We start from the raw sequence: 26,376 nt of genomic DNA, 5'->3' as shown, positions 1-26,376 counted from the left end.
ATTTAATTGACCTTAGACCGTGTGTTGATTTCATAGCCAATGGTGGTAGTATTGTGATATTAACGATAACATGTGCTTGCCGTATTGATTGATAGCTAGACTATAGGGATTAGACAAAGTAATACATGACTGATAATAATAATAATAGATTGAATTGATCAGTTACTTCAATTTTATAATATGATGCTGCTCCAAATGTCGTTAGTATATTTTGGAGATTCGGGAGAAATGAAATAGGATCAGACACTATAAGCACTATGTCATCTGCGAACAGACTTATTTTATTATCTATTTGCCCAATTTTTATACCAGATAGTTTTGTGTCAGATCGTATACGTTCTGCTAGAGGTTCGATGGCTAAATTAAATATTAAAGGAGATAAGGAGCAACCTTGTCGTGTTCCATTCGAGATGCCAAAGGGCCTAGACATCATATCATTTGTGTATACTCTCGCTGAGGGGCCCTTATACAGTGCAAAAATTGCCGATAAAATATTTCCATGAAAGCCGAATTTTAAAAGCACTGACTGTAAATAGCCCCAATGGACCCTATCAAACGCCTTCTCTGCATCCAAAGAAAGGAGCAGAGAAGGCGTTTGATGTCTCTCAGTGAAGTGTATAATATCAATCAGACGTCTTGTTGCATCTGAAGATTGTCGACCTTTAGTAAAGCCAGATTGATCTTTGTGAATGAGGTCTGGTATGTAGTTCATCAGTCGATTCGCTATTGCTTTGGTGTATATTTTGATGTCAATGTTCAATAATGAAATCGGTCTGAAATTTTGGGAAGCATTGGGATCTTTGCCTGGTTTCGGCAGTGTTATGATCAAGGCCTGAAGCATCTCAGCCGGAAATTCTGATTTGGATGCCGCTTCGTTAAAAAGTGAGCATAAGTGGGGAGCCAGTATATCTCGAAGTAATTTATAGTATTCTCCTATCATTCCATCTGGGCCCGGAGATTTATTGTTGGGCAGGGAGTCTATAGTTCTAGCAATTTCTTCCACTGAAAATGGGACCTTAAGATCAGAGATTTGATCAGTAGTTAAAGATGGGAGACTAATAGTATCTAAGAAATCACTTATTATCTTTGGGGTAGGTGTGGGAGTTTGAGAATCATCTTCAAGCTTGTAAAGGGAGCTATAATAACAGCTAAATGCATTCGCTATGTCTTGGGGGTCTTGCAATTTTTCTCTAATAATAGGGTGGTATAGATATGGAATCTTTGATTTGGAATATCTGCCTTTGATCCGAAGTGCCATGTTTTTTCCTGCTTTGTTGCTAGTATGGTAATATTTAGCTTTACGTTTTCTAGTATGTTTTTCAAAGGTATCCAATAAAGTCGTTCTGAGTTCCTGTCGTAATATTTGTAGTTTAGTTTTCAGTTGTTGTGATGGATGAGATTGGTTTTGGGAATCTAATGTTTTAATGTCAGCAGTAAGTTTCTCAATGAGTTTCGTTTTATTTTTCCTGAATTGAGCATTCAGTTGCATTAGGATTCCCCTACTAAATGCTTTATGAGCACCCCATAGGGTGGCGGAGTCTGACACCGATCCCACATTATATTTAAAGAATTCAGTTATCTGGTTTTGTATAGCTGTAGCATAGGTAGGCATTTTGATAAGATATGCATTTGTTCTCCATAGAAAATGGGTCGTTTGAGAGTGTTTAGGTAGAATAGTCATACTAATTGGGGCATGATCAGTCCAAGTGATGGGTGCAATGTCAGACTCCCTCACCCGCTGCAATAACCACTTATCCGTAAAAAATATAATCGATACGAGTATAGGTATTATGTACCAGGGAATGATATGTGTATTCACGATCTCCAGGATGATGGCATCTCCATACATCATAGAGATCGCTTTTATTCAAAAAAAATGTAAGTGCACAGTTGGTTCTGGTTTTGGGATTAGAAGTGTCTAGTTCTTGTTCATGTATTATGTTGAAGTCTCCACAAATTATTAAGGCACCTTTTCGGCATTTACCTATTTTTCTCATCAGGCCATTCAGAAAATGGGATTGCCTTTTATTAGGCGCATACACATTTACCAATGTAGTAAGTGTATTATCAATGGTACATATTAATATGAGGTATCGTCCATTGGTATCTACAATAGATTCATGCAATTGAAAATTAACTGAATGATGTATGGCAATAAGTACTCCTCTTTTTTTCTGTTGGCCTGATGCTGTAAATATGTGAGGAAAGTTCTTATGGGTGCAAGTGGGAATAGCGCCTGTTTTGAAAAGGGTTTCTTGTATACACAATATTTGACATCGCTGGGTGTTAGCCATTTGCCACATTGACGCTCTTTTTGCTGGATGGATTAACTTTATACTCATAAAAGGATATTAATAAGATGGAAAAAGTAAGTACATACTAGCCTAATAATAGCTTTAAATTCTACTTCCATGTGAACAATCTGTAATCTGAAATGACTATGAATGTCCAAAAATTTAGTGACTGAAAAGTTTTGATTCAAATTTTGTAGGTTCACAACATACCTGTCCCTTTGAATGCTATGAGTTGTGTATAGGATACTGTGAAGAAAAAAATAAAAGTAAAAGCACAAACAAAAATATAACCAAACATTAAACTTAACTTGCAGTGGTAAACATTTCAATGTATACTGCAACATTAGAATGGGGAATTAGTTCAAAGGTCAGCTGTTCCAAAGATTTAGTATCACACGGCACGGCGGGCAAGCTGATAGATCGGTTTCCTATAGATAGGATTGTATTTTGACCGGATCTAGTCAATGAAAGCTAATGCCATTGTGGCGTAAGTTTCTCCGGATTCTTCTTAGCTCCGATTGGTGGAGTTGGTTCGGGGATAATACCCCATGCATGAAGTAACTTAATGCCTTGTTCCACAGAAGTGATTGTATGGTAGGTGTCGTTCTTCTGTATCAGTAGTTTAGATGGTTGTTTCCAACGGTATTCAATTTTATGATTACGCAGAGCTTTTGTAATCGTGGAAAGTTGTCTTCTCATATCTAGAGTATGTTTAGACAAGTCAGCATAAATCTGGATTGTATTATATGGTTGTGGAAGTTGTCCTAGATGTCACACTTTATATAGGATTTGTTCTTTAACATGGTAGAAGTGTACTCTAAGTAGTACATCACGTGGTATCTGTGGAGGGAGAAATGACGGTTTCGGAATCCGATGGATACGATCAATTGTGAGCTCTAAGGCTGGTATAGCTGGCAGCAAGTTGGAGAATAAGTCAGTGGCATATTTTTTAAGATCAGACTGCTGTATATTTTCAGGGATACCCCTGATTTTGAGATTGTTCTTCCTTGAGCGGTCTTCTAAATCTGCGATTTTAAATTTAAGCCACTCTTTTTCAGCTTTATTTTCTTCATGAGCATCTATTAAATCATTAATAGTATTGGTCATGTCTCCCATAGAGTTCTCAATAGTGTGTACTCTTTCACCTAAGGAGTTCACTGCTTTGGATAATTGATTTGTGAGTTGTAAAATATCTGTATGAAGCGAAGTATGTAAAGTTAATAGCATTTCTTTTAATTGGGTGTCCAGAATAGGCTGGTTATTAGTGGGGAATGCGGCTATAGGTGAAGCTATAGGAGTTATGACTGTGTTATCTTGACTAATATGAGGTATTTTATAGCTTACCTCCTGGCCTGTGAAATCCAGTTTGATACGAGTTTTAGCCGGGCTGCGACATGTAGGGCTGAGGTAATCTTCCTCATGAGGAGATTCCAGATGTGTTTTGTGAGGTGATTCTTCTAGAGCAGCATCAGGCCTGTCAGTGTAGTACGCTCTCCCTGAGGAGGCTGTTGCTGGTACAGCAGCTGTGAGAGGATCTGTGCCATCTTTTTTTCTCCCTCCCGCTGACTGAGAGGAAAATGTCGTTAGTTTTTTCATTTTCCGTTCGTCTTTCCGCTTTTTTGACATCACCTTCGGATTCAGTTCGTATCTTTTTTACCGATATTCGCTGTGAATTGTCGCTAATATGCCCGTTCGTGTCATGGAGCTCTCTCACAGAGCTTCCATTCAGCTCATGCGCTGGCCACGCCCCCCCCACATCGCAAACATTCTAATGTTGGCCTTCTACCGATTTTGTATAGTCTAATAGGGCTAAAATATATTTGGTGCATTATATACAATTGTATCTTCTTGTTATTATTTATTGACGATACCAAAAAATGCGAGGAGCAAATCTCCATACCACACTTTTCTGTTTCCAGAAATTTCCATGTGGATTTCCTCTTAGCTGTTCAAATGCTGGGAATTTCCTGGGGAATATCACTAAACCCTACTATTCCCTTAGCTTATTTCCACACCATTTTATATTTGGATCTCGCATTAGCCCATATAAATTTTATAAATTGCGAGTTTAACTTTTCAAATATAGATTTTGGTATAACTACTGAAAAATTTGAGAATACATATAAACATTTGGGTAATACTACTGTCTTAATTAAATGTGTTCTTTCTGCGACTGAAAGTGGTAGCTTTGACCATATCCCCAACTTGCGTTTTAATTTGTTCCAATGTCTTAGTGGCATTAAAACAGATTTTTACCAATTGGTTTTTAATCCTGAATATTTCCCAAACATATTTATTGGTTTCACTGCTTCAGTTAATGAGTTTAGTGTGTCTCGGGGCGGACTGACCATTTGGGCATATCGGACGCCCCCCGGGGCCAGTAAGGGGGCCCTCCCCTGACTGATGCCAAACATCCTAAACAGACACATGGGTCTGCCTGGGTAGGAGGGGCGGCTAGGCAGCACATAGAGGAACCAAACCGTCCATTTATCTCCTGCCACTGTTGAATGCTTGTGTCTCCTCCTGCAGGTATTCAGCGGTGGCAGAAGATAAATGGACGATTTGGTTCCTCTATGTGCTGCCTAGCTGCCCCTCCTACCCCGGCGGCCTCTGCCATATTGCAGGGGACCTATGTGAGCATGTCTATCTATGCAACCAGGGGAGCTACAAGCTATCTCCCCAGGTGCAGTGCAGCCTCACAGACCCAATAATCTCTCTCCCAGCCAGCAGCTTCTACACTGGCTGACCAAGCTTGTGGGCGGGGGTGTGGCCACCTTAATTTACATGCACAGGTGTCTGTTGTAAGTGATAACTGGGAAAAGGAGCATAGATGGCGACCACGGAAGGCTTCCCCTACATCCATAAGGTAAGTGACTGCTAAAACTATTCTCTCTATCTGTAATGCTTCAGCCCCCTACTGTGGTTAGTACACTCTATATTCCCTCCCCTGTATACTGCTCACTGCCCCCTCCTCCTGTTTACTGCTCCCCTCCCCCTGTATACTGATCACTGCCCCCTCCCCCTGTATACTGCTCCCCTCACACTGTATACTGCTCACTGCCCCCTCCTCCTGTATACTGCTCCCTTGTATATTATCCCCCTGTATACTGCCTTCCTCCTTCTGTATACTGCTCTCCTCCCCCCTGTATACTGCTCACGGCCCCCTCCTCCTGTATACTGCTCCCCTCCCCCTGTATACTACTCACTGCCCCCTCCTCCTGTATACTGCTCCCCTCCCCCTGTATACTGCTTACTGCCCCCTCCCCTGTATACTGCTTACTGCCCCTCCCCCTGTATACTGCTCACTGACCCCCTCCTCCTCCTGTATACTGCTCCCTTCCCCCTGTATATTGTTCGCTGCCCCCTCCCCGGTATACTGCTCACTGCCCCCTCCTCCTGTATATTTCTTGCTTCCCCCTGTATATTGCTCACTGCTCCCCTACACCTGTATACTGCTCCCCTCCCCCATGTATACTGCTCACTGCCCTCTCCTCCTGTATACTGCTCCCCCTATATACTGCTCATTGCCCCCTCCTCCTCTATATACTGATCCCCCTGCATATTATTCCCCCTGTATACTGCCTCCTTTCTCCTGTATACTGCTCCCCTCCCCCTGTATACTGCTCACTGCCCCCTCCCCCTGTATACTGCTCACTGCCCCTTTTCCCTGTATACTGCTCACTGGCCCCCTCCTCCTCCTGTATACTGATCCCCCTCGTCCTCCTGTATAATGCTCCCCTCCCCCTGTATACTGCTCACTGCCCCCTCCCCCTGTATACTGCTCACCAACCCCCTCCTCCTGTATACTGCTCCCCTCCTCCTATATACTGCTGCCCCCTGTATACCGACCCCCTGTATGCTGCCCCCTCCTCCTGTATACTGCTCCCATCCCCCTGTATGCTGCTTAATGCCCCCTCCCCCTGTATACTACTCACTGCTCCCTCCTCCTGTATACTTCCCCTCTCTACCCTGTATACTTCTCACCGACCCCCTCCTCCTGTATACTGCTGCCCCCTGTATACCATCCCCCTGTATACTGCCCCCTCTTCCTGTATACTGCCCCCCTTCCCATGTATACTGCTCACTGCCCCCTCTCCCTGTATACTACTCACTGCCCTCTCCTCCTGTATACTGCCCCTCACTACCCTGTATACTGCTCCTCTCTCCCTGTATACTGCTCACTGCCCCTCCCCCTGTATACTGCTCCCCTCCTACTGTATACTGCTCCCTGTTCCCCACCACTGTATACTGCCCTGCTTCCCTCGTATACTGCATCCCCAAGTATACTGCTCCCCCATATACTGGCACCTCTGTATACTGCCCCCTCCCCCAGTATACTGCTCCCCCTGTATACTGCTCCCTGCTCCCCACCACTGTATACTGCCCCTCTCCCCCCTGTATACTGGCCCCCTCCCCCAGCATACTGCCCACTGCTCCCCACCACTGTATACTGCCCACTATCTGCAGGTTATAACCTCCATAGGACCCCCTCTTTTTCTCTCCAGCAAGCAACAGCTGCAGGTAATCTGTTTCCTATGCTTCAGTGCAAAAATGGGCAGGAGCCTCTGTCTCCTGTTTATTAATCTGCAGTGTAGCTAAGGCTAAAGATAAAGGGACTGGGGATGTGTCCTCAGTCCCTTTCTTTGTCTCCAAAATGAGACTTCAGGGGTCAATTGTGACTCCTGATACTTCACCAAAATTGGTGCCTCTCCACACAGCCCTGCCACATTAATGTTGCATCACAAAGATAGCTGCTGTGTGTTGATCTTTAAACTTGGGGGCCCCATGATCTCCTATTGCCCGGGGGCCCCATGAGTTATCAGTCTACCCCTAGTGTATCCCCCATATACAGTATTATATCATCCGCATAAAGACCAATGACCCCCTTCCTATTTCCCATTACTATTCCTTTATGTTCCTAAACCTCAAAGCAAGCGTCTCTATTGCTAAAGCAAAAAGATGGGGAGATAGAGGACATCCCTGTCTTGTCCCTCTCTTTAAACTTATCGTGGATGACATTAAGCCATTCACCAAAAGAGTTGAATGAGATTGATAGGGCATTATAGCTATCCATTTTTTAAATCTTTCTCAGAAACCAAACTGTTCCAATGATTTCTGTAAATACAACCATTCAATAGAGTCAAATGCCCTGGCCATATCCAATGATGCCAGGGCACTCGACTCTGGTATGTATTCCTTAGTTTGTGCCATCAGTTGTGTTAGGCCGCGTACACACGCGGGGACTGTTCGCCCAACTTTGTCCGTCAAACAGTTTCGGCAAACAGTCCGCTCAAAATTAGCATGGACGGACATGGCCACACACGACGTACGAACAGTTTGCTGAAACCGTGCGCGATGACGTGAACGGCACGTACGACGGGACGAAAAATACAACGTCCTATACACTGCATTATAACTTTCGGGGTGAAAATCCTTTCTGAGCATGCGCGCAACTTTGTTTGACGAACAAGCCTACACACGCGGGGACTGTCCGCTGAAACAAGGTTTCAGCGGACAGTTTTTCGGAATTTCCGAAAAACCTTGTTCAGCGGACTGTTCGCTGAAACTGTCCGCTGAAAACCCACACACGAGCGGACTGTCCGCTGAAACTTGGTTTCAGCGGACAGTTTCAGCGAACAGTCCCCGCGTGTGTACGCGGCCGTATTCTTATATTAATTGACCTTGACTTTCCTGGCATAAAGCCAATTAATCACTATGAATGATTGATAAAATTATGTTATTAAGCCTTTCCGCTGAGATCTTCGCCAGTATTTTATAATCACTGTTACCAATGAAATTGGCCTATACAAGGCACATTCCCTTAGATCTTTGTCTGGCTTTGGCATAAGCACCACCAAAGCCTCATATATTGAATCTGGCAAAAAAATTCCAGCCTGAAGGCTTCTGTATACATTCTAGTTAGAATCGGTACTAGAATTTCTATGTATCGATTATATACATCCTATGGAGTCCCGTCGGGGGCCAGCTGATTTGCCTGATGCTAATATTCTCACAGCATGCCATACTTCCACTTCTGTAATCTTATCCATCATACTAACTTGTTCTTCCATCATTTTAGGATATTCAATTTCATCCATATATTGCGCTGTCTATCTCCCTGTCTGTGCAAGTTAGCCTTGTCCTATACATAGAGACATAATACTCATGGAAACATTTAAAGAGGAGTTCTGCTTTAAAAAAAGAAATTAACCGCTTTCCGACCGCCTCATGCCAATATACGTCAGCAGAAGTGCACATACAGGCAAAATCGCATACCAGTAAGTTGCCCTTTAAGAGGCGGCGGGAGGTGCGCACACGCGCCCGTGGGAAGCTCTGTGATTCAGGTCGCGGGTCCCACAGATCGTCGCGGGGATACCCGCGAAAGCCTCACGGAGAGGAAGACTGGGGAGATGCTATAGTAAACAAGCATTTCCCAATTCTGCCTAGCAACAAGTGACACTGATCTCTGCTCCCTGTGATTGGAGCAGAGATCAGTGATGTACACAACACAGCCACACCCCCCACAGTTAGCAACATGCCCCTAGGACACACTTAACCCCTACACTGCCACCTGCTGGTTAACCCCTTCACCGCCAGTGTCATTTACACAGGAATCAGTGCATTTGTATAGCATGGATTGCTGTATAAATGACAATGGTCCCAAACATGTGTAAAAATGTCTGATGTGTCTGCCATAATGTCACAGTAACGATAAAATCGCTAATTGCTGCCATTTAAAAAAAAAAAATATATATATATATATATATATATATATATATATATATATATATATATATATATATATATATATATATATATATATATTAATAAAAATGCCATAAAACTATCCCCTATATTGTAAACGCTATAACTTTTGCGCAAACCAATCAATAATCGCTTATTGTGATTTTTTTCCCCCAAAAATATGTAGAAGAATACGTATCGGCCTAAACTGAGGACAAAAATAGTTTTTTTATATATTTTTGGGGGATATTTATTATCGCAAAAAGTAAAAAATAATGTGTTTTTTTCAAAATTGACACTTTTTTTGTTTATAGCGCAAAAAATAAAAACCACAGGGGTGATCAAATTCCACCAAAAGAAAGCTCTTTTTGTGGAAAAAAATGGACGTCAATTTTGTTTGGGAGCCACGTCGCACAACCGTGCAATTGTTAGTTAAAGGCCGCGTACACACGCGCGGACTGTTCGCCCAACTTTGTCCGTCCAACAGTTTCAGCAAACAGTCCGCTCAAACTTAGCATGGACGGACATGGCCACACACGACGGACGAACAGTTTGCTGAAACGGTGCGCGATGACGTGAACGGCACGTACGACGGGACGAAAAATACGACGTCCTATACACTGCATTATAGCTTTCGGCGTGAAAATCCTTTCTGAGCATGCGCGCAACTTCGTTTGACGAACAAGCCTACACACGAGCGGACTGTTCGCTGAAACAAGGTTTCAGTGGACAGTTTTACGGAATTTCCGAAAAACCTTGTCCGTCCAACTGTCCGCTGAAACTGTCCGCTGAAAGCCCACACACGAGCGGACTGTCCGCCCAAACACTGTTCAGCGGACAAAGTTGGGCGAACAGTCCGCCCGTGTGTACGCGGCCAAAGTGATGCAGTGCCGAATCGCAAACAGTGCTCTAGTCAGGAAGGGGGTAAATTGTTTCGGGGCTAGCTGCTGACTTTTAATAATTGGTTACTTACCTGTCCCAGGGTCCAGCAATGCGGGGGAACTAAGCCCTGCTCGACTCCCCCTCCTCTCTGCGGCAAGCTGGCCAGGCAATCATCTGGGACCTGTGATGTGTCCCAGATGATTGCTGAGAGGGAGGGGGGAGAGGTGATCTCCCTTCCGGTGCCGTGGTGTACAGAGAGGAAGTGGGAGCTGGGACCCTCTAAAATTAGGTTACCGGTTCCCCTCCAAAAAATTACATGCCAAATGTGGCATGTTTTTTTTTGGGTGGAACTCCACTTTAATGATCTCATTCATCACATATACCAACTCCCATGCTCTATTTCTAACTTTAGATACTGCCAATGATGTTGATTGTTGTTTAACCATATGGGCTAATAATTTATTCGCTTGATTCCCTTGTTTATAATTCTGCTGATTTCTGAAGAAAAATCTTTTAGCATTAACTTTAGCTTGTAACTTATATAGCTGTATACATTTCTCCCACCTTTCTTTATTACTCCTTGATGGATCCCCTATATATTCTGTCTCCGCTTGAACCCCTTCAAAGTTCCATTTTTAATTCAATTCAACCTTAGGATGAAACAATGTTTGTTTTTTTTTACTTTAAACATGGGTAAAATAAGGCTGTAAAGAAATTGTTTCAGGAGATGGATTAAACAAATTGCAGTTGGCAGTATTCACCATGTCTAAATTTATAAACTACACATTTTGCTAAAGATTTACCAAATAGGCTTTACAGATTTATCCTTGTATTAAATGCTATAAAAGCATCCTGAAATACTCCAGTAAACCCTTACAACATCATTCTGACATATGTATTTAAAAAATTCAAGGATTATCCAAAAGTTAAGTAATATGGATGGATTATTATTCCAGTGAATCAACTTGTTAATTACTTCTGTCACAAATGCAGACCCAGTAAAATCCGATTAATTTTCCATGTACAGTAAGTTGCTCAAAATGTGTTTCACAGATAATTACTGGAATACATTCAAGATAATAACTGAAATAATTGAAGTCACTTTCTATACAATGCTTGGTCGCTTGAATAATGTTTATCCTGGAAACTCTGATAAACCTTTTTTGAATATGTTACTGGCATATTATCGCTGTTAAAGAACACCTGCCTCCAGAATATATGTAGGTTTTCATTGCTGGCCATATTCTTAGATTGCTGATTGTCTTCCCATCATGCTGATTCTCTGGTTTCAATGATTTCTGTCCCAACTAAACTCTCACATGTATGCAGTCAAAGGTTCTAACTACACTGCGTGAAAAGTTCCTCTGGGTCAATGACTTACAAAATGTGAAACCATTTGGATTTGTCTGAAAGCCAAGCGACTAGCATTTTCAGAAGGAACGATCAGCAGTGGAAGCCAACATGTTACTTTTTTTAATACGTTTTTAAAGTATGATAAAGCCACTGTCACTAATAAAGCAAGTGAGGAAAACCTTAAAGGGGTCCCCGGAGAGCAGAGAAAACAGAGGTTTTAATTTTTCCCCACACTATCAAAAATATTGGCTTTATATATTCTAAAACATGAACTGCAATACATCTCTGTGCCCCAGAAAAAAAGATTTGAGATTGGAAGGAGTGAATCCTGCATGACTGTATTGCATGATATCTTTTATTTCAGTATACTGTAACTTGTATCAGGTTACTTATTATGTAAGTGGTGAGCAGTGAGTGGTGTGCTAGAGAGAATATTGTTTGGTGATATCCATTCATTATTCAATTACCAGGCATTAGAAAAGAAGGTGACACAGGAAGCTGAAGAGCATCAACAGTGAATAGTGGGGTCACCTTCCAAGCAATGTACTGTGCCAGAGAATGCGAGTCTGTCATTTGCATTACAACTGTTTTGGCAGGATCCTGGCTTCATTACCCACCTCAACACTATCTACACAAGTTTATGTGTTCACTGCCTTTTTTTTTTTAACAAAAAATTATTTTCTGGTTTATTTACTATTCAACTACTCAGTGGCAGATACATTTCTGTTCCTGATAATTGCCTGTATGACCGAATATTTATTAATTTTGAATAAAATATACAAAATGCCTATCTGTTTAACTGTGAATTCTATAGATTTGATAATTGCTAAAGTATAATTTCAATTATTGTAACAGAATGAATAAAAGATATCTGCAGAAGGCAACAAAGGGGACAATTCTTATGATAATATTTATTGGAACCATCTGGGGAAAGCTGACAACTGGAGCAATTCACCAAAAAGGTAAATAGGCTTCTTTATTACCTGTAAATATTTTTAGCTTTGGAAGATGTGAAAGTTGCATGAACACAATTTTAAAGCCCAACAATATATTTATATTTTTTTAAAGCTACTGCCAAAAGTCCTTAGTTGTTAAAGCTCTGCTGTCAAATCTGTTTGTTTTTAAATAAAACCTTCAACTATGCAGTTTTGTATCAGATTTTAAATTAAAGCCCAAGTGTAGTTTGGTTGAATTGCGCTCTGTCTCAACCTGTACAGGGATTTTCCAACTCACAGGATGATAGTCCAACCTTCAGGGGACTGAGAGTGATAGTCACCAGGACAGGTCAACTGTAACCTCCAATTGCAACTCTGAAGAGGGTGTTTACAAAATAAACAACCAATCAAATGGTCTGCGGGATATGCTGAAGGGGCGTTGAAGTGCTTTTATAATGCTTAGCAAAAACACCCTGAATGCCAGCTTTTCTTATTATATGAATATGTCCAAGCGAGCAGGTTTTACAATCCAACAGCTAATATTTTAATGAACAGGATGAAAATGTTAGTTGATAAAGACTAAATTTGATGAAAATGTATTGCTTAGGACACCTAATGTGATTAATTTGTCTGCTGAACATTGTAGCACATCCATGTTTGATGTCTAAGTGTCTTCTCATACGTCAGTGTAATCACTATTTTTATGACTATAACTCCATCATAGCAAGAATTATGGAAATTTCATGACATTTAACCCATCAGTATACTATTACAAGTCACTGTTCTCAGTTTGACAGATAAGTATTCCCCACGAGACTGGTTATAAATATTTGCAACAGGACATTTATGTCATAACACCATTGGCAGTGTTTAAAGACTCTGACTAATGGGGTTAAGGACATCTATGTTTTAATTCTGGCACGGGGCTGGTTATTGTCAATTGTGCTTTAATCTGGTCTGTGGCTGTTTTCACCTGTTTTGCTTTATGTCAATATGTCAATATGTCTGAAGCTGAACTATGTGCCATTTGGGGGTTACATGGCAAAATACACATTTATCAAATTGTCATTGCCTATTCTCTTGTGCCCTGCTAGACTAGTGCTTGTAACATAAAAGATAGGTTACTATAACCAAATTGCAAACCCGCAAAACAGTACATCCTCCCCCCCATGTTAGTCCTGGCATTTTCAAACCCATTTTGTGGAGTGAGATAAAGTGTGAAACAATACTATTCTTATCTCATAATTTCACCCACTAGTGGCTCTCTTTGACAATCCAGCTTTTCCCCCAGACATGGACCCGACGACCTTTCAGTGATGGCTGAATAAGGGTTTATGACTTTTTTTTACCCACAGGGTACTGTTTACCCTATGGCATTGTAGAGAAACTCTGAAAGTTCCCGCATTGGAAACCTTCCAATTTTATTAAATATAACTTGCTATGGTGTCCAGACACTACCACATTTCCTGGGGCCATACATAACAAGAAATGGTGCACACAAGATATGGGTCAGAGAGGGGGAATTTCCACCATTTATGGGCTATTGTTAGACAACCCTACTAAACTACCTTATATAAGAGAATGGGATGCTAAACTGGCCCTTCAGAAAGAGATAGAATCCTGGGATGACTGTTTCCAATTCTCTTATACAGGCATCTTGAATACAGGCATCACTGATTTAGGCCAATGTGAACGTTGTATCAGATGATAATTGATCCCCTCTGGTTTGTTGAAACTACACCTGAGTATTTTGTCGCTCAGCTTTAGAGGATGTCACGCACAAGGTACAATGTTACATATCTGGTGGGAATACCCATGCTTATGGGGTTTTTGGAACAGAGTTCTTTCACATTTGAGGTGGGTCATTGTAGTGTCCATTCCACAATTGCCATGGGTAATTGTGGCGCTGTTGAATGAACCAGTTGAGAAGGTGTCTCAAACTACTCAGAGACTGATGTTTTTTTATCTTTTAAGCAGCCAAATGATTAAGCACTAGATTGTGGAAGAAGGCTTTAGTCTTCGTTTATCAGGTTCAGCAGAATGTCATGGATTATGACCCATGAATAAATTGCCAGCATTTCTTCAGGATTCAGGCAAATGGTTCAAAAAGGTTTGAAGCTCCTGGAATCTCGATATGCATATTGATTGTTAAACTCCTCCTTGCTATAGGTGGCATGGTTATTTGCCCATGCAGTCCATGGGATCCCTCTCCCCCCCCCCCTTTTTATCCTTTCTTTGTCTTTCACCTTCACTTTCCATTCTTTTGAATCTCCTACCATTATATAATCTGACTTTAGTAATATAGCCCCCTGTCGCTGACGTGGCTATATGGGAGATTTCCTACTGTCTTATTTGCAGCATCGGCAAATACACCGTTAATTTTGAGCTCCCATCTGTAAAGACCCTCTAATCCTCTGGTTAAATGTACCAGTGGACTTTGACTGGCTGGATATGTACAATATTTTTTTTCTACTCTGGATTGTACATTATAGCTTTAAAGTGATTGTAAAGTCTCGTTTTTTTCTCTAAAAATAACAAACATGTTATACTTACCTGCCCTGTGTAGTGGTTTTGCACAGGGCAGCCCAGATCCCCCCTTTCTCGGGTCCCTTTTGGCTGATCCTGCCTCCCCCCTGGTATTGAGTGCCCCCCACAGCAAGGAGCTTGCTATGGGGTCACCTAAGCCGAGTCACATCTATCTGTGTCCATTCAGACACAGAGCCCTGATTCAGCCCCGTCCCCTTTCTCTGGTGATTGGCTGACTGAATTTGATTGACAGCAGCGAGAGCCAATGGCGCCACGCTGCTGTCTCAGCCAATCAGGAGGAGAGTCCCACATAGCCGAGGCACTCGTGGACATCGCTTGGGGGAGATGGGGCTCAGGTATCTATTAGGGGGTGATAGGGTGGCTGCTGTGCACAGAAGGTTTTTTATCTGAATGCATATGCATAAAATGAATTCAGATAAAAAACCTTCAGACTTTACAACCCCTTTCATTAAACAAAAACATTTAAAGTAAAAGATAGGATAGTAAAACAAAGGATGTGGAATGTTAATACTGCTTTGACTGAGGTACTCTAAAGCCCCATACACACTATCAGATTTTCTGCTGATTTTTTCCTTCAGATTTACCAAAACCATATAATATGAGGCAAAACCTTAGGAGTTTCAAATTGTATGCAATCAGGCAGGCCCTTGCACTACATGGTTTTTGAATCTGAAGGAAAAAATCAGCAGAAAATCTGATAGTGTGTATGGGGCTTTAGAGTACCTCAGTCAAAGCAGTATTAACATTCCACATCCTTTGTTTTACTATCTTATCTGTTACTTTCAATGGTTTCTTTTTAATTAAAGGGGTTGTAAACTCCAAAGGTTTTTTAGTGTGTATGGGGCTTTAACATAACTATTCCACCACGCTCCCAACATATTGTGACCAATTACATTCCCAGTCTCACCTTTCAAAGAGATTTTTGCAGGACAATAGCTCCATCAGACTGAGAGTGACCATCACTGGGCAGGTTAACTTCCGGAACCATTTAAACACACAAACACACAAACAGTAGCCTCCGCTATGTTTTAATAGGGGCAGTTGCCGAAGCAATAACAGATTTAACAGAATTGATGTAGAAAAAACATAATTGCTGTAGCAATTCAGACCTTCAAGAAATATCTGTGACACTCACTGCCATGCCCAGACAGGAATGTAATGGTTTTTAAGTTCAGTAGCCTTCACATAGGCAAAGATTTTTTTTTCTCTTAATTACAGCATTCACAGTACAATGATACAGAGACCAGTGCTGTTATCCTTATGTAAGAAATGTTCACTTCATCATTGAGGATAACTAGTGCAAATACGTAGTTAATATTTTGTGATTTCTGTATTTGCATGTTGTATATAGATCAGCTGCCGCCGGAAAGTTATTCTATGTACAGTAGAGGTATTGATTGACACTGTGCAGTAACCAGATGCTGGTGGTCTTATAGTATGCCCTGGATACCTTCACAGGCAAAATGTAACAGTTGCTCTAGTTACAAGAAGAGACCATAGTTGTGTAGCGCCGAGCATCAGGCTGTGAGTAAGGGGACAGTGAGAAGCAGGATTGCCAGGCAGAATCTTTCTGCTCTTAGGGTCTCTGAGGAACGTGAGGCAACATATACAGAAAAATGTACAATGCTCTTGGAATAGTTAATCTGAGAAATAAACGTGACTTTTACTACACACTCATTGTGATACACACGCACAAGGAAGTTTGTTTGGTAAATGTCAGATTTGCTGTTTTTTAAATATACTCTTATGAGTGTGTGAAAAGACAGAGTGGGGTTTATATGTTTTTGTTACTGATTTATTAATAACCATCTACAGCTAGTGCAACAAAAACAGCCACAGTCACCGCAAGTTAACTATTAATACAAGAAGATCATCTACTTGCCTCGTTCTTTACAATGGTTGTAAACCTTTACATATACCCAGTGAAGTGACAAGCCTTAGATGTTACACAGACATGAAACAAATTTTCTTACATAAGTTTTACTTGTTTATCTGCATCAGTTTGTCCTATAGATGGTTCTAAATCACACAGATCAACTTCTTTTTCTCAGCCTCAGGAAGCATGGGATGGGGATCACAGGGTTACAGTATGTGGAATCTGATTGGAGAGCTAGGACACACCCCCTCTAACAAGCTGGTTTGTTCATTTTTTGTATCTCTGGGGTTTACAACAACTTTAAATACTTATAAACTGTATTGCTTGGGGTCTGTTTTGGACTCTTTTGGATTCAGCTCTGGTGATTGACATACCATCTATACCAGAGCCTTCCTGTCCCTTCTGTATTGAACTGTAATTGTGCTGTCCCCCTCTACATTGTAAAGTGCTGCGTAATCTGTTGCCGCTATATAAATCTTTATAATAATAATAACGATAACTGAGTAGAAACTGAGATTCATCAGACCAGTCTATATTTTTCCACTTTTCAACCATCCTGTTTTGGTAAGCCTGTGCCCAGTGGCGTTGGCTGGGGGAATCGCAATCTGACGGTGGCTGGAGCCCCAAGTGGGTCCCCAAAAAGCCCCGGGTCTCTTGCATGCACGGTTCTATTATTAGCCCCAAGCCCGAGAGTCGCAGCCGAGCGATCTTCTGTCTACTCTATGGGCACACTGCACTCTACGGCTGGGCTGCAGGAGGAGGTCACATCACCTGAAGTCAGGTAGGTCAGTATATCATGTCAGTGTGGGTCAGTGTATGTCAGGTAGGTCAGTGTGGGTGAGGTAGGTCAGTGTATGTCATGTAGGTAAGTGTGGGTCAGGTAGGTCAGTGTATGTCAGGTAGGTGAGTGTAATGGTCAGTGTATGTCAGGTAGGTGAGTGTAATGGTTAGTGTATGTCAGGTAGGTGAATGTAATGATCAGTGTGGATCAGTGTATGTCAAGTAGGTCAGTGCGCGTCAGGTAAGTAACACACACTGCCCCCCCCCGTGCTGAGCTCTGACTTCGAGCTGAAGCCCCTGTTTTTTTTGCCACCTAGCAATGCCCCTGCCTGTGCCCAATGTACATCTGCTTGCCTGACAGAAGTGGAACTTGATGCAGTGTTCTCCTGTGGTAGCACATTAACCTTAAGCTTCAATGGGGGTTATTTACTAAAACTGGAGAGTGCAAAATCTGGTGCAGCTCTGCAAAGAAACGAATCAGCTTCCAGGTTTTAATGGCAAAGCATCATTGAACAAGCTGAAGTTAAAAGCTGATTGGCTACCATGCACCGCTGCACCAGATTCTGTGTGCTCCAGTTTTAGTAAATCAACCCCAATGTGTTATGCATTTTGAGATGCTTTTTTGCATTCCATATTTGAAAAAAATAGTTATCTGTGTTACTGTCGACTTTTTTGTCAGTTTGAACCAATTTGGCTTTTCTCCTGTGAACCTCATCCACAGAACTGCTACTCTCTGGTTTGCCAATTTAGTAAGAGATAAATAATGCATGAATGTTTATCTCAAAAGTAGTCAATTCATTAAAAAATTTGTTATTTAACAAATGTGTTAAATATGTATGTATATACAGAGTATGAACAGCGATCTGTCATCTCCCTTGCACAGTCCCCTCCCCCTTCATTTAGAACACACAATAGGGAACATATTAACCCCTAATTGTCCCTAGTGGTTAACACCTTCACTGCCAGTGACATTTTTACAGTAATCGACGCATTTTCATAGCACTGATCGCTGTAAAAATGCCAATGGTTCCAAAAATGTGTCAGAATTGTCCGACGTATCTGCCATGATGTCACAATTCCTATAAAAATCACAGATCGCTGCCATTACTAGTAAAAAAAATGAATAATTAAAATTTTGTAGACGCTATAACTTTTGCGCAAACCAATCAATATACGCTTATTGCGATTTATTTTTTTTTTTACCAAAAATATGTAGAAGAATACATATCGACCTAAAATGAGGGAAAAAAAAATTGTTTTTATATATTTTCTGGGGATATTTATTATAGCAAAAAGTTAAAAAAATTGTGTTATTTTCAAAATTGTCGCTCTTTTTTTGTTTATAGCGCAAAAAATAAAAACCGCAAAGGTGATCAAATACCACCAAAAGAAAGCTCTATTTGTGGGGGAAAAAGGACATCAATTTTGTTTGGGTGTAACGTCACAAGACCACGCAATTGTCAGTTAAAATGAAGCACTGCCGAATCGCAAAAAGTGCGGATAAAATCATCCGGAGCTGAAGTGGTTAATTAACTCTGCGGTTTTTATTTTTTGCGCTATAAACAAAAAAAATGTGAAAGGCAATCCACTGTGTATTGCTGTTCAGAGGGCAATTCATGTTCCAATGCATGTGGAATAAGTGAGCTAAACAATCTGAAAACAATGTGGAGTGGGTGTGCATTCTTAAAGGCGCAGTAATCCCAAAACATTATCTTCCCACAAAATATGTTTTTAAAAGACAGAAATAATAGGAGTGAGAAAATATATTGGGGGTTATTTACGAAAGGCAAATCCACTTTGCACTGCAAGTGCACTTGTGCTTCCACTGAAAGTGCACTTGGAAGTGCAGTCGCTCTAAATCTAAGGGGTAGATCTGAAATGAGTGGAAGCTCTGCTGATTTTTATTTTCCTTGCATGTCCCCCTCGGATTTACAGCGACTGCACTCCGAAGTGCACTTGCAGTGCAAAGTGAAATCTCCTTTAGTAAATAACCCCCATTGTGTAATAAAACATTTTATTTACACTTTCTTTGTGTTCTAAGCAATATAGTAAATCATTCCTTTAAATTAGTTCAGACTTCATTATTTCTGTTTTACTGCTATACCTTTACAAAAATATCACACCTTTCTCTTGCATGGGTTTCCCTGCTGCTCAGGTTAGTCAGGGCAATATGTCTCTGTCTTTAGTCATGCTATTTATATGTCTAAATCTTTGGATCTGTGCCATCGACATCTCTATTAGGGCTATTAAGCAAGCACAGTGTCCATGGTTCATAACTGTTCTTAGCTGTGCGTAAGTGTAAGGACAAAATTATAGCAATATAAGTCCAACTTCTTTGTTCCCTATTAAAACCTAATTCCAGGTGTACAGTAATTGATGTCTTTTTTTGCCTTGTCATCCAGGCTGACAGCACCTCTCAGATATTTTAAATTGTTCCCATGCTCCAACATTTCAGCTTGAAGGCATATCAAACTAGTTTTCTCATTTTTAGTTATTATAACAATTTTAATCTTCTTCACACTTATGCCCCGTACACACGGTCAGACTTTCCGATGAAAAATGTGTGATCGGAACGTGTTGTCGTGTTGTGTTGTGGGCTCCATTGGACTTTTTCCGTCGGAATTTCCGACAAACAAAGTTTTCCAACAACAAAATCCGATCATTTAAATTCCAATCGTGTGTAGACATTTCCGACGGACAAAGTGCCACGCATGCTCAGAATAAATGACGAAACGAAAGCTATTGGCTACTGCCCTCTTTATAGTCCCGTTGTACGTGGTTTATGTCACCTCATTCTGAACAATCAGATTTTCCGACAACTTTGTGCAACCGTGTATATGCAAGACAAGTTTGGTCTAAAATCAGTTGGAAAAAATCAGACGGAGTCATCGGAATGTCCGACCATGTGTACAGGGCATTAGAGGTATGTTCCTGCTTTGGATGTCTTCTTACTGTATCTAGAGGCTTTCATTTAGAGGCTTTTGTGCACTCATTTCAGCACAAAATAATATCAAGAGAAATATTCTAGTTACACACCATATCAATAAGGAAGAACCCACCTTTGTTTTTGCAAGTACCATTCTGGTAATTGCAAAAACTCCTTTCTTTTGTATTTGTACTTCAAATATAGGGTTAAATGTAAAAATAGGCAGAATCTCAAAGCTATTTCAGTCCTTTATGTGTATGTAAACCCGAAATCTATTTATTTGGTATTTTTAGTATCATGCCTTACTATATATACAGTGTCTCAAAAAAGTAAGTACATTTTTGTAAATATTTTATATATCTTTTCTTGTGACAACACTGAAGAAATTACACTTTACTACAATGTAAAGTAGTGAGTGCACAGCTTGTATAACAGTGTCAATGTGCTGTCCCCTCAAAATAACTCAACACACAGCCATTAATGTCTAAACCGCTGGCAACAAAAGTGAGTACACCCCTAACTGAAAATGTCCAAATTGGACCCAAAGTGTCAATATTTTGTGTGGCCACCATTATTTTCCAGAACTGCCTTAACCCACCTGGGTTAATGTGAGGGGTGTACTCACTTTTGTGAGATACTGTATATAGACTTTGTGAATCTGTTTGTCTTTGTCAACTTGCCATGTGCACTTTTTCAGTTGGTCATTTGTATACCTAACTGAGAGACTAATTGCGAGGCAGTAGCTTAGCATTGAGGACCCTTGAAACAGATTCATAAATAAAAAAAGAAAATAAGCATTTAAGAACACAGAAAACAATTAGGTGTGCTGAACATACTGAAAATTTTAGTTTGAATACACTTTTATAGGAAACCTGAAGGAAATATACTTCTGAAAATTGTAACTATGCTGTTTTACTTATCCAATGGCTTCAATCACTTCTGAGTAATTCAAGTGGAACTTCATGCTAAAAGAGAAGTTCTGCTTCATGCACCATCCAGCACTGTGCAGCATTACAACAGGCCTCCTCTGACCTCCAGCATCCAGGACAGTGTGCATTAACTGCCATCCCTCAGACCTGAAACCACATCCAGCATTGTGCAACATTGCAGGCCTCTTCTGACCATCGGCATCCAGGGCAATGTGTATACCGGAAATGACGGCTCCTGTGACTCTCACTGGTAGAAACAGAAGAGAAGATATATGGATGTATATTACATTTGATCTTAAGGCCAACAAGACCCTTTGCAAACCATGTGGAGCGACAGTCACTGGTGAAAGTAGAACAAACTCGAAGTGTCATTTGCAGGGAACTCATTCTGAAATTCATACAAAGCTAAGCACAGCACTTAACTCCGCTTTTGTTGGGAACAGTCTTATGTACATTGCAGGCTTTTTTTTTTAAACAAAATTTCTTGCAGACAGATTTCATACCTTTTTTTATTCTGAATGAATAGCTGTTTGTCTGTCTATGTTGTCTTGTTGTGCACTTTAGTCACTGAATTTTAATAGAAGTGATTTGATTTCATAATATCTATCAGCTGCTGCTTTCCCTGAATTATATGTGGAAGGATGTGGTCAGTGGTCATTGGGAGGAGCTGGGGCACTGTCAATTTTCACATGGCACAGGGCGCATAAAGGAAATGGCCATACATGTAGTATATTATGGAGAGACTGTCAGGTAACCAGAGTTCAGGTGACAGATACGCACCGTTGGAGTCAGGAGTGCATCGCTAAGGTAGTGGACCATACGACTGACTGCTGCGGATGGAACTCTGGGTGGTTTAGGAAGGCAGGTCCACTGGAGCACCAACACGGATCCCACTGGGAGCTAGAGCATAAGATTGCCCAGGGCGCAGAGTCTAAGAGCCAGCAGGTGTTCACCAGAGCCTCTAGTGGTGAGGATGGACTGCGCTGCAATTGGCACTAGGTTGCGGCCCCCAGGGTCTCCCAGCTCATGCTCACGGTAGGCTACAGGAGGATAGAGAGGATACAGCAGCCCAGGACAACAAAGGATAGTAAGGAGATAAGCCAAAGGTTGGGCGACTAGCAGACAAGGTTAGACAGAGAACACACCAAAGGTCAGGGTCACAAGCAGGCAGGGATAGTCAGAGAACATGCCAAAGGTCAGGGTCCCAATCAGGCAGGGATAGTCAAGAACAAGCCAAGATCGGTAACCGAGACAGATGTAGAGCACACGACAAGCAGGAAACAGGAAACCAAACACACAATATTGCTCGCCAAGGCAGGCTCGGAGAACACAGTGTTAAATAGTGGTTCCTGTTGAGGCTAGAGTGGAGGGAAGAATACTTAACCATGCAGGTGTGAGAGTGCAAGCCCTAAGGCTGATACACAGACCAGGTAAGAGACAAACAGGGCATGAAAGTATTACTGCAGAGTCATGACAGAGATAACTTGGAGCTGACTGTGTGGGGTGAGAGAGAAAAGAACGTAAAATCATAACAACTTGAATTTTCCCTCTTAATTCAACCCCACAGATACAGAAAATCTCAAATGATGGCCCAAGTCAAGGCAGTACACCACAGCAAACTATTTGCACTGCTCTTTTAGGTGCTTCAAAATACAAAATTGAATCTAAGGAACAACAGCCTGCAGAGGAGACGGTAGCTAGATGGTGTGAGCGCACCTGATTGCCAGTCAGAACAATTGAAGACAAGGACTTTGTTAGCGTGATGGAGACAGTAGATAGGAAGCTGACTGATCCAAAGAACACTAAATAAGAAATCGGATTGACAAACAATATGAATATGAAAAACAAAAATTCAAAAAGAGACTGGCTACTGCCCTGAGAGTATCTATTTGCACTGACTCTCAGTTTCATTCCTTGCTATACGTGCATGCTACTTTTGTGTTGAACAACATAAACCTGAACACATAATGTTGGCCATTGAATAAGTAGCCCACCCACAAACTGCACAGTCAATCAAATCATGTGTGAACAAATGCTTGCCATTTTTATTATTCTTTTACATGATGACATGGTTGACACCAGTCAATTACATGGATATGAGATGATTGATATGGGGGGCAATATCTGCTCCACTCTACGGCTGCATCTTTGTTATTTTTGCACTTTATTTGTAATCTTGTGTAAAAGTATTCCCTTAAGATGTTAAGAGTTAAAATATTAGAATGGAATAGTAACCTTTTCCATATACTTTATGCTTATTCGGCTGGGTTACACTTATTAGGTACCAACAGATCGACATGGACCGGACACCATGGGTGGTGCATATCTTGCAACTTGTGGTCCACATGGTGCAGAAGGAGGCAAGTGTGAAGAGATTAGATCTTTATGTTTAGATCTTTTTGGCAGATGTTACTATGGTATACTGAAGTATAATTACAAGCATTTCATAAGTGTCATAGGCTTTTATTGACAATTACATTAGGTTTATGCAAAGAGTCAATATTTTCAGCATTGAGTTGACCCTTCTTTTTCAAGACCTCTGCAATTCGCCCTGGCATGTTGTCGTTGTCAATTAACTTCTGCACCACATTCTGATTCCTGACTGATGCCACTGGCATTGGCACTGGCAGCCATTCTTGCATAATCAATGCTTAGAGTTTGTCAGAATCTGCGTTTTTTTGTCTCACTTTTTGTGTTCCCTTGAAGCATGAAAAACAGCACAGTGCTTGTGCTGTGTATTTTGGCCCCCTGTATCACCTGAAACACCTGGCTGATCCTGCCAGTTTCTACCCTCCTTTCTGTACACTGACCACAATATATCAGGGCTGCTGAGTCCTGACACCAGGGTCAGAGTTCGTGCCTCCGTCATCTGCTGCTATCTGCTTCTCTCCCTGTGTTTCCTCTACCTGTCAGCTCTCACTAGTGCTGCTCTGCTCCTCTCACAAACTGCTTCAAAACTAACTGATCATTATATCCTCCCCTCTGTCACATTAAAAGCTGTATCCTAGTGCCTGTGCTTAGTAAATAAAAAAGCAGATTTCTACATATTTAACGTGTCTTCCAGCGATCACATTATTCCAGGCTCTCTGCTCCTCTCCTCCCTGCCTCACTGACTGAGGTTATCAGGGGAATTTCGGCCCTGCCCACTGGAGCTATCACATGGGGAGAGCAGAGAGCCTAAAGTCATAAAGTACAGGCACCAGGATACAGCTTTTTATGTGATAGAGGGGATGATATAATGATCAGTTAGTGGCTTAACACTTTAATGTCTGGGGAGTTTCCTGGCCATGGACCCAAAATTTCCATGTTTTGCTCTCCAAGCCACTTCCTTATCACGCTTGCCTTATTGCAATGGCAATGTCAAGGTGCTCCATCATGCTGGAAAAGGCATTGTTCATCACCAAACTGTTCTTGGATGGTTAGGAGAAGTTGTTGTCAAAGCCTGAGGATGTTTTTGTACCATTTATTCATGGCTGTGTGAGTGAGACCCCCCTCTCTCCAGCCACTCCCCTCTATGGCCGTCACTGCCACCCCCTATTCAGGCATTAGACACAACAGACAGCTGAATTATAGCAGCGGGGGGGGGGGGTTATTTTTGAAGCACCTGATTGGAGCACCTGATTGGGCTCTAATAGGCTTAAAAAAAGGTGAACTTGGAGTGTAAAGCATTGCGCTCGCAGTCCACCCAGGTGTGTTAGAAAGCAAATGAATATTTGTTTTTCTAACACTGAACTGTCTTTCCACCAATCAGGTAGCGCAGTTCTGATACCCATCACCTGATTGGCTGAAAGAACAAGTGCTGCGATTTGATGCCTATTAGGAGGAGGGGAGGAGATGCATGGAGGACACAGGAGCCGCTGCAAGGTCCCACAGCTCGCTGCCATCACCCGCTGCCTGACACACCACCAAGATAGGGGAAGTGCCAGGTAGACAGCGAGCGGACAGGGGGGTCACAGTGGAAACTTTTTATGGACACAGTGGCGGCATTTGATGGGGCACAGTGGCAGTATTTGATGGGCACAGTGACAGCATTTGATGGGCACAGGGGCTGAATTTGAAGGGCACAGTGGCAGCATTTGAGGCACAGTGGCAACATTTGATGGGCACAGTGGCTGCATTTCATGGGCACAATGGCAGCACATGATGGGCACAGTGGCTGCATTTCATGGGCACAGTGGCTACATTTGATGGGCACAGTTGTGGTGTTTGATGTCACAGTGGTGGCATTTGATGGGCACAGTGGCTGCATTTGATGGCACAGTGACCGCGTTTTATGGGCACAGTAGTTGTGTTTGATGGCACAGTGGCTGCGTTTGATGGGCACAGTGGCTGCATTTGATGGGCACAGTGAGGCTGCAATTGATGCTTTTTTTTCAGAATTTTTCAGTTTGTCTGTGGTCTTCAAAAATCTTGAGCACCAGCCGCCACTAGTCCAATCCCTGTACCTTTTGCAGAATATCAATCTATCCCTGATGTCTTTCCTGTAGTGAGATAGTGGCCTGGCCTGTGGCCTCTTTGCTGTCCTTAAAACCAGGCCAGCCAAGCTGCTGAAATGTTTTGTTGTGTTCTGTGTTGTTCAGTCTGAGTTTCTTGAACTGTTAAGTTCATGTAGATGACTGTGCTGTGCATGGTTGGCACCATCATAATCATACAAATATTTTTTATTTTTTTTTGTATTTCTTTGTATGTTTACTTTACCCTTTTGTCAAAAAAGCAATATTCTCAATGAAACAGTTTTATTTAAATAAAGACATTATATAATGACTAAATCTGTGTCTGTAGTGTCACTCATCTCATCTCTATCTTACTCATTAATAAATTTTTTCCATTAACGTCATCATTGTCTCATTCTATATAGTCCTTTCTCACACACGCCCTATACTCTCACACATTCCCCAAACTATTCCTGTGTGGATACACAGGTGATTTATTTATTTCATACACCTACCACACCTTTACCCTTTTTATTTGCACTTATTTTTATATATTTTTAGTGATGTTTGATGGTTTTACACATTATATTTTTTAGGTATTGACAATATGCTGAATGCACACAACACATACACAGGGATTGTGCTGCGGTGGTCTGGTACACCCCTTGGCTGTTTTC

The 26,376-nt window shown here is 41.5% G+C and overlaps 1 protein-coding gene across 1 annotated transcript in view; it reads left to right on the top strand.

Moving 5' to 3' along the window:
- The window catches only part of TAFA2 (TAFA chemokine like family member 2), a 395,936-nt gene that overhangs the window by 290,105 nt on the left and 79,455 nt on the right, over nt 1–26,376 (top strand). The window contains exon 3 of the mRNA XM_077473533.1: nt 12,129–12,235. Coding sequence (XP_077329659.1) covers nt 12,130–12,235 — 106 coding nt within the window. The 5' untranslated portion in view covers nt 12,129. The remainder of the gene's footprint in view (nt 1–12,128; nt 12,236–26,376) is intronic.

The sequence above is a fragment of the Lithobates pipiens genome, unplaced genomic scaffold (genome assembly GCF_037356315.1).
Source record: "Lithobates pipiens isolate NorthernLeopardFrog02 unplaced genomic scaffold, aLitPip1_a1.2 Scaffold_8, whole genome shotgun sequence".
Classification (NCBI taxonomy): domain Eukaryota; kingdom Metazoa; phylum Chordata; class Amphibia; order Anura; family Ranidae; genus Lithobates; species Lithobates pipiens.
The sequence above is the reverse complement of the archived record's forward strand: the minus strand, read 5'-3'. Positions and strand labels throughout refer to the sequence as shown.